Here is a 9,442-nt window from a genome sequence, read left to right as displayed (position 1 = left end):
ATTCTTGGTAGTGTAGATGAACAGAGAGCTCTTGGTGTCCAGGTGCATAAATCCCTGAAGGTTGCTACCCAGGTTAATAGGGCTGTTAAGAAGGCATATGGTGTGTTAGCTTTTATTAGTAGGGGGATCGAGTTTCGGAGCCACGAGGTCATGCTGCAGCTGTACAAAACTCTGGTGAGACCGCACCTGGAGTATTGCGTGCAGTTTTGGTCACCACATTATAGGAAGGATGTGGAAGCTATGGAAAGGGTGCAGAGGAGATTTACTAGGATGTTGCCTGGTATGGAGGGAAGGTCTTACGAGGAAAGGCTGAGGGACTTGAGGTTGTTTTCGTTGGAGAGAAGGAGGAGGAGAGGTGACTTAATAGAGACATATAAGATAATCAGAGGGTTAAATAGGGTGAATAGTGAGAGTGCTTTTCCTCGGATGGTGATGGCAAACACGAGGGGACATAGCTTTAAGTTGAGGGGTGATAGAGGACAGATGTTGGAGGTAGTTCCTTTACTCAGAGAGTAGTAGGGGCGTGGCACGCCCTGCCTGCAGCAGTAGTAGATCCGCCAACTTTAAGGGCATTTAAGTGGTCATTGGATAGACAAATGGATGAAAATGGAATAGTGTAGGTCAGATGGTTTCACAGGTTGGCGCAACATCGAGGGCCGAAGGGCCTGTACTGCGCTGTAATGTTCTAATTCTAATTCTAATTCTAATTCTAATTCTAATTCACCTCCAGCATTCTCCCTCTACATGGACCCCTCCCTCTGGCCTCTTACCCTCTCTTGATCTTTTCAGTAAAAACAGTCGGCGAGACATTGGCCAGCTCCATTTCTGTGCTCCCTCACTCACTCTAACCTGTCTCCCTCTGAACATGCCGCACTACATTCTCTCAATTGTCATCAAACCTGCAGACAAGGGTGGTGCTGTTGTTGTCTGGAGTACTGACCTCTACCTTGCAGAGTCTCAGTGCGAACTGTCAGACACTTTTTCCTACCTCCCCCGGACCATGACCCCACCACCGAACATCATGTTACTGTCCACATGACTGTCACTTACCACATCTCCTCCGGAGATCTTCCCTCTCCAGCTTCCAACCTCAGTCCAAAAACCCCGGACAGCCCACTTCTACCTCCTTCCCAAAATCCACAAACTGCACTGTCCCAGCAGACCCATTCTTTCAGCCTGTTCCTGCCTGACTGAATTTATTTTTCCTATCTTGACTCTATCTTTTCTCCCCGGTCCAGACTCTTCCCACCTACATCCGTGACACTTCTGACGCCCGACGTCATTTTGACAATTTCCAGTATCCTGGCCCCAACCGCCTCCTCTTCACTATGGATGTCCAATCTCTCTGCTCCCCCATCCCTCACCAGGATGGTCTGAGGGCTCGCCGCTTCTTCCTTGAATGGAGGCCCGACCAGTCCCCAACCACCACCACCGTTCTCTACCTGGCTGAACTTGTTCACACATTGAACAATTTCTCCTTCAACTCCACTCACTTCCTTCAAGTAAAAGATGTTGCTATGGGTGCCCGCATGGGTTCCAGTTATGCCTGTCTTTTTGTGGGATATGTTGAACATTCCTTGTTCCAGTCCTACTCAGGCCCTCTCCCCCAACTCTTTTTCCGGTACATTGATGACTGTATCGGTGCCGTTTCCTCCTCCTGCCCCAAACTGGAAAACTTTATCAACTTTGCTTCCAAATACCACCCATCTCCCACCTTTACATGGTCCATCTCCGACACTTCCCTTCCCTTCCTCGACTTCTCTGTCTCAATCTCTGGGGATATATTCTCTGTTAATATTCATTATAAGCCCACCGACTCCCACCGCTACACTTCTTCACACCCTTCCTCCTGTCAGGGCTCCATTCCATTCTCCCAGTTTCTCCATCTCCGACGTATCTGCTCTGATGATGCAACCTCCATAACAACACTTCTGATATGTCTTCCTTTTCCTCAACCGAGGTTACCCACGCACCCCCAACCACACCCCCCTACCCGCTATGGTTGACAAGGCCTTCAAAGTGTCCAGCCCATTTCCCGCTCCTCTGCCCTTTCCCCTCTGCCAGAAGTTCAACAGGGTTCTCCTTGTCCTCACTTTCCACCCCGCCAGCCTCCACATCCAAAGGATCATCCTCCACCATTTCCGCCACCTCCAGCGTGATGCCACTATAAAACAGATCTTCCCCTCCCCTCCCCTGTCAGCATTCAGAAGTGGTCATTTCCTCCGTGACATCCTGATACACTCCTCTATTACCCCGACTCCTCTCCCCTCACACGGCACCTTCCCCTGCAATCACAGGAGGTGTAATACCTGCCAATTTACCTCCTCTCTCCTCACTATCCAAGGCCTGAAACCCTCCTTTCAGGTGAAACAGCCATTTACTTGTTCTTCTTTCAATTTAGTATTCTGTATTCGCTACTCACAATGTGGTCTCCTCTACATTGGGGAGACTAAACGCAGACTGGGTGACTGTTTTGTGGAACACCTCTACTTAGTCCGAAAGTATGACTCTGAGATTCCTGTCGCTGGCCATTTCAACACTACCCCCTGCTCTCATGCTTACATCTCTGTCCTGGGATTGCTGCAGTGTTCCAGTGAACATCAAAGCAAGCTCGAGGAACAGCATCTCATTTACCGATTAGGCCCACGACAGCCTGCCGGACTGAACATTGAGTTCAATAATTTAAGAGCATGACTGCACCCCACCACCGCGCCACCCACTGGCTTTTTAACTTTAATTTTAATTTTTATATTTTTTGTTTTTGTTTGTATCATGATTCATTTATTTTACCATGTGCCTGCCCACTGTGTTATTCATGTTTGTGCTAAGCCAGGACCGCTCATTATTCTGTCATTTAATACCCGCTCTGCACTCTCTGCTTTGCCTTTCATCACACCATTAACACACCCTTTGCCGTTGCCCCTTGACCTTTTGGTCAGTTATTCTCTGTGACCCTCTGTCCGATCAACAGCTACCCTTTTGTTCTCTTTTGACCCATCCCCGCTTTATTTGCTTCAAACCTATTACATTTCTAACCTTTGCCAGTTCTGATGAAATGTCACTGATCTGAAACGTGAACTCTGCTTTTCTCTCCACAAATGCTGCCAGATCTGCTGAGTATTTCCAGCATGTTTTGTCTTAATTTCAGATTTCCAGTGTCTGTGGTATACTTCTTTTATTAGCAAACACATCTCCCCAACCCCCCACGCCGAGCCTGTCCCCCACCCCTTGTAACACACTCTTTCACACTTCTGTTACCCCACCATGTAGTTTCCCTCCCCCACCCGGCACCTTCCCATGTAACTGCAGTAGATGCAACATCTGCCCTTTTACCTCCTTCATCCCCACTGTCCAGGGCCCAAACAATCCATCCAGGTGAAGCAGAGATTTACTTGTGAACTTCTTCCACTGTAGTTACTGTATTTACTGCCCACCAGCAGTGTCCTGTACCTTGGAAATATCGAAATGCAGATTGAGTGATTGTTTTGCTGAACACTTCCATAAGTTATCAAACTGGGCCGTGAACCTTCAGTCACTTGCCCCTTTAATTCTACATCCCGCTCTGACCTCTCTATCCACGGTCTCCAGCACTGTTCCTATTTTCAGCTCAATGAAGAACAGACCATATTTTTCGATTGGTTCCTCTGCAGCCTGCTGGACTCAAGACTGATATTAAAAGCTTCAGATCATAACCACTGCTATTTTCGCAGATCACCTGTATTTGTAATGGATGGCAGCTACACCAGAGACCCTGGACTGAGATATGGGCTGGTCCTTGGGTGAGAGTTCACTATCTGTACACTGTCCACTGGCTGATCCTTATCCCTATGATCTATCCAACTTTCTCTGCCATCCTCCTGGGTTACTGAGGCCTTTTCCTCTTGACCATGTTTCTCAAGTATTCATCCCCATCTTTTTATCTGCTGTAGCCATTTCCTCTTCCTTTCGACCCAACTACTTCCTCCTTAATTGTCCCATTCTTCTTGTACCATCAGACTGTTTGTCATTGAATCACTCCTGCCATCCTCTGGATCACAGACTTTGTTCTTTGCTTCCCCTGCACAACATTTCTCTGACCCTATCATTGCTTCAAAACTTTAAAACTCGAATAACTTCCAGTTCTGATGAAGATTTGAAACATTGGACAGAATTATGTGTCCCTCGCCCGGGAGTGGATTGGGTGGTGGGAAGGTGGCAGGCAGCTGCCCGCCCTTAGCCCTATTGAGACCCTTGAGTGGTGAATTAATGGCCACGTCCTGCTGACACTGGTATTTTACCAGCGATGGAGGGGCACTTTGCAATGTGCAGAGGCTGCCCAGTAATAACTGGTGGCCTCCTTGTGACTGGGGTAGCCTTGCTAACGGGACACCCTGTACCCTTGGATGGACACCAGCCGCACAGGTTCAAAACAGCCGCGGTGGAACTGCCCTGTCCCTCTCGAGCGACCGCCCTCCTCGCCGGGGCTGGTCGATTGGCCCCTTTGAGGTCCGATCTCCGCTTGCAAGGCCGATGGCGGCTCATCTCGCTGGGTGAAGTCCCAGAAGCGGCCACCAGCACTAAGGCTGCTCGGACTGAAGAGCTGCTGGGCCTCTGATTGGCCAGTAACCCCTGGAGGTGGAACATCCTGTCCTGGATGGGCAGAAGCCCCGACTGCAGGCAATGAATTGCCTGAGCCACGCAAAATACAGTCGTGACTTCCAGGGCCCAGTGGATGCTTTCCAAGCGATGGGCGAAGACACGACATCCAAAATTGGTGCTAAATTGGGCGAAGGCTAATTCTAACAATATTAGGGAGGAACTGAAGAATTTAGATTGGGGTGGCTGTTTGAGGGTAAATCAACATCTGACATATGGGAGCCTTTCAAACGTCAGCTGATTAGAATCCAGGACCGGCATGTTCCTGTGAGGAAGAAAGACAAGTTTGGCAAGTTTCAGGAAGCTGGGATAATGCGGGATATTGTGAGCCTAGTCAAAAAGAAAAAGGAAGCATTTGTAAGGGCTGGAAGGATAGGAACTGATGAAGCACCTGAGGAATATAAAGACAGTAGGAGGGAACTTAAGCAAGGAGTTAGGAGGGCAAAAAGGAGTCATGAAAATTCATTGGCAAACAGGATTAAGGAAAATACCAAAGCTTTTTATACGTATATAAAGAGCAAGAGGGTAACCAGGGAAAGGGTTGGCCCACTCAAGGACAGAGATGGGAATCTATGTGTGGAGCCAGAGGAAATGGGTGAGCTGTGAAATGAGTACTTTGCATCAATATTCACCAAAGAGAAGGACTTGGTGGATGAGGAGCTTAGGGAAGGGAGTGCAGATAGTCTCAGTCATCTCATTATCAAAAAGGAGGTGGTGTTGGGTGTCTTGCAAAGCATTAAGGTCGATCAGTCCCCAGGGCCTGATGGGATATACCCTCGAATGCTGAGGGAGGCAAGGGAGGAAATTCCTGGGGCCTTGACAGAAATCTTAGCATCCTCCTTGGCTGCAGGTGAGATCCCAGAGGACTGGAGAATAGCCAATGATGTTCCTTTGTTAAAGAAGGGTAGCAAGGATAATCCAGGAAATTATAGGCTGGTGAGCCTTACGTCAGTGGCAGGGAAACTATGAGAGAGGATTACTCGGGACAGGATTTACTCCCATTTGGAAAGAAACGAATTTATTAGTGAGTGACAGCATGGTTTTGTGAAGGGGAGGTCGTGTCTTACGAATTTGAGTTTTTTGAGGAAGTGACGAAGATGATTGATGACGGAAGGGCAGTGGATGTTATCTAAATGGACTTCAGTAAACACTTTGACAAGGTCCCGCATGAAAGACTGATACAAAAGGTGAAGTCACACGGGATCAGAGGTGAGCTGGCAAGATGGATACAGAACTGGCTCGGTCATAGAAGACAGAGGGTATCAGTGGATGGGTGTTTTTCTGAATGGAGGGATGTGACTAGTGGTGTTCCGCAGGGATCAGTGCTGGGACCTTTGCTGTTTGTGGTATATATAAATGATTTGGAGGAAAATGTAGCTGGTCTGATTAGTAAGTTTGCGGATGAGACAAAGGTTGGTGGAGTTGCAGATAATGATGAGGATTGTCGGAGGATACAGCAGGATATAGATCGGTTGGAGAGTTGGGCAGAGAAATGGCAGATGGAGTTTAATCCGGACAAATGTGAGGTAATGCATTTTGGAAGGTCTAATGCAGGTGGGAGGTATACAGTAAATGGCAGAACCCTTAGGAGTATTGACAGGCAGAGAGACATGGGCGCACAGGTCCACAGGTCACTGAAAGTGGCAATGCAGTTGGATCAGGCAGTCAAGAAGGCATACGTCATGCTTGCCTTCATCGGTCGGGGCATAGAGTATAAACATTGGCAAGTTATGTTGCAGCTGTACAGAACCTTAGTTAAGCCGCACTTAGAATATTGAGTGCAATTCTGGACTCCACACTACCAGAAGTATGTGGAGGCTTTGGAGAGGGTACAGAAGAGGTTTACCATGATGTTGCCTGGTGTGGAGGGTATTAGCTGTGAGGAAAGGTTGAATAAACTCGGGTTGTTTTCTCTGGAACGAAGGAGGTGGAGGGGTGACATGATAGAGGTTTACAAAGTTATGAGCGGCATGGTCAGAGTGGATAGTCAGAAGCTTTTTCCCTGGGTGGAAGAGTCAGTTACTAGGCGACATAAGTTTAAGGTGCGAGGGGCAAGGTTTGGAGGGGATGTGCGAGGCAAGCTTTTGAAACAGAGGGTGGTGAGTGCCTGGAACATGCAGCCAGGGGAGGTGGTGGAGCAGGTACAATAGCGACATTTAAGAGACATCTTGACAAATACATGAATAGGAAGGGAATAGAGGTATATGGGCCCCAGTAGTGCAGAAGGTGTTCGTTTAGGCAGGCATCAAGATCAGCGCAGGCTTGTAGGGCCGAATGGCATGTTCCTGTGCTGTGCTGTTCTTTGTTCTTTGTTCTTATCCTGGTGAAAGTCCGTCTGTTAACTCTCTGTCTCACTCCACAGATGCTGCCTGTTCACTGCTTTCTATCAGATTTAAAGCAGGCTCAGTATTTTGATTTTGCTCCAATTCTTATACCTGAATATTAACAGCAGTAGATATGTTGTCAGATGGGAGGGAGTGAGGCCAGTGTTTCAGCTTGTTATTATGTTCGATTGTGTGTTATTGGGTTCCCCACTCGGAAGCCTGATCGACAGGCTGGGCTTCCAGTCACATGACGTGGACAATGGAGCAGGCAGCAGGATAAAGTATGTCCTAACCATGATCCATGGGGGAGTTGTCCAACCAGGGTCTGTTCGAAACCCAACCCCTGGGTATTTCCTATCCTGAAGGAGTTCTCCCAATCTGCTGGGAGCGTCCACTCTTCGGAGAATCCAAATCCGGACACTGGAGTTGTGCAAATCCCGGGCAGGGTAGAGGTTCGTCCAACCTTTGGGGTGTCCGATGCACGGCCCAATATTGAGGCTGTCAGTCCGGGGTTTCGAACATGCCAGCTCATGGAGGGATTCCTATCTCAGGAGAGAGGAGGTGATTGTCAATCGGAGTGTCTTTGTGTGGAGGGTAGTGTCTGATGGAGAAAGCTGCCTCGTCAATGGTAAACCTGTGAAGCAGTTTAAATCATGTGCCAGAATCCTCATGAAACTATTTAACAAGCTCCACCGCCTCGTGGGGACTTTTGATGTTCCCCTCCGGTCCTTCCTCTGTTAAACCTACAAGTGAGCAGGTTGGAGGTGAGTTGAGTTCATGGTTGAGATTTTAATGTTTTAAATGCTGACCCTATTTCAAGCCACCCACTCTTGGTGTCGAAATCGAGCCTTGACTGTCTGAGCTCAGGCATGGAGAATGTTTGATCAGTAATTTCCAGTCTCTTTTCCATCCTCTCTCTTGCAGCTAATTTACTGGCGATTGTGATCCTGTCCCGGGGAAAGTGCGGACTCTCCACCTGCACCACTCGCTACCTGGTGGCCATGGCAACGGCAGATCTACTGCTCATTATCACTGATGTCATACTATGGCGGATAAGTAACTATTATTTCACAGGATCTGTTATGAATATCACCCCTGTGTGTAGCGTTATCGCTGTCCTCGGTTATGAAGCCAGAGACTGTTCTGTCTGGTTCACCGTCACTTTCTCCTTTGATCGATTTGTGGCCATCTGTTGCCAGAAGTTGAAAACTAAATATTGCACCGAGAAAACAGTGGCTGTGGTTCTAGCAACAACCTGTATTCTGTTCTGTTTAAAAAATGTCCCCTTCTACTTTACATTTGAACCTGGAGAGATAATTGACAATGTACCGTGGTTCTGTTATTTAAAGCCAAGCTATTATACTGAGCCTGGATGGATGGGACTCGACTGGTTGGATACGGTTTTAACCCCATTGCTCCCATTCGTTTTAATTCTGTTGCTCAACACTCTGACAGTCAGACACATTTTAGTGGCCAGTCGAGTCCGTAAGGGACTGAGGGGTAAGAGCAAGGGAGAGAATTGCAGTGACCCAGAGATGGAGAGCAGAAGGAATTCTGTGATTTTACTCTTCGCCATATCCGGCAGCTTCATACTTCTGTGGTTAACGTATGTTATATATTTCTCAATTTCTAATATTACAGGGACATATCTCGAGGATTACACTCATCCTCTCTATGTCTTTGGACAAGTTGGATACATGCTGCAGATTCTAAGTTGCTGCACAAACACATCTATTTATGGGGCGACACAGTCCAAGTTCAGACAGCAGGTCAAGAACGCGGTGAAATATCCGGTTACATCAATAATACAATTAATGTCTGAACGAAACAACTGAGTGCAGCCCAGAGGCAGGTCCCAGTGTTTCCATCTATGAATGTACAGCAGCCGACAACCCCGGTGCCTCAGCTTGGTGGCTGGAACAAAGAACCAAGAAAATTACAGCACAGGAACAGGCCCTTCGGCCCTCCAAGCCTGCGCCGATCCAGATCCTCTATCTAAACATGTCGCCTATTTTCTAAGGGTCTGTATCTCTTTGCTTCGTGCCCATTCATGTATCTGTCTCGATCCATCCTAAAAGATGCTATCGTGCTCGCATCTACCACCTCCGCTGGCAACGCGTTCCAGGCACCCATCACCCTCTGCGTCAAGAAAATTCCACGCATATCCCCCCTACACTTTTCCCCTCTCACTTTGAACTCGTGACGCCGAGTATTTGAATCCCCCACTCTGGGAAAAAACTTCTTGCTATCCACCCTGTCGATACCTCTCATGATTGTACACACCTCAATCAGGTCCCCCCTCAACCTCCGCCTTTCTAATGAAAATAATCCTAATCTACTCAACCTCTCTTCATAGCTGGCGCCCTCCATACCAGGCAACATCCTGGTGAACCTCCTCTGAACCCTCTCCAAAGCATCTACATCCTTTTGGTAATGTGGCGACCAGAACTGCACGCAGCATTTCAAATGTGGCCGAACCAAAG

General features: G+C 48.0%; 1 protein-coding gene across 1 annotated transcript; it reads left to right on the top strand.

The window, feature by feature from the left end:
* Positions 1 to 4,947: 4,947 nt before the first annotated feature.
* On the top strand, positions 4,948 to 8,794 carry LOC137355962 (probable G-protein coupled receptor 139). Its single transcript, XM_068021664.1, has 2 exons — positions 4,948 to 5,044; positions 7,884 to 8,794. Exons 1-2 carry the CDS (start codon positions 4,948 to 4,950, stop codon positions 8,792 to 8,794), a joined length of 1,008 nt encoding a protein of 335 aa, XP_067877765.1.
* The last annotated feature ends 648 nt before the right edge of the window (positions 8,795 to 9,442 follow it).

Source organism: Heterodontus francisci, chromosome 44 (genome assembly GCF_036365525.1).
Source record: "Heterodontus francisci isolate sHetFra1 chromosome 44, sHetFra1.hap1, whole genome shotgun sequence".
In the NCBI taxonomy this organism is placed as follows: Eukaryota; Metazoa; Chordata; class Chondrichthyes; order Heterodontiformes; family Heterodontidae; genus Heterodontus; species Heterodontus francisci.
Note: the sequence above shows the minus strand (reverse complement) of the source record. Positions and strands in the feature narration are given on the sequence as shown.

Excerpts from the sequence above, each read along its gene's own strand:
- LOC137355962 (XM_068021664.1), top strand. The coding sequence starts at position 4,948 with ATGCGGGATATTGTGAGCCTAGTCAAAAAGAAAAAGGAAGCATTTGTA. Across the intron at positions 5,045-7,883 it reads ACCTGAGGAATATAAAGACA|CTAATTTACTGGCGATTGTG; the intron begins GTAGGAGGGAAC and ends TCTCTCTTGCAG.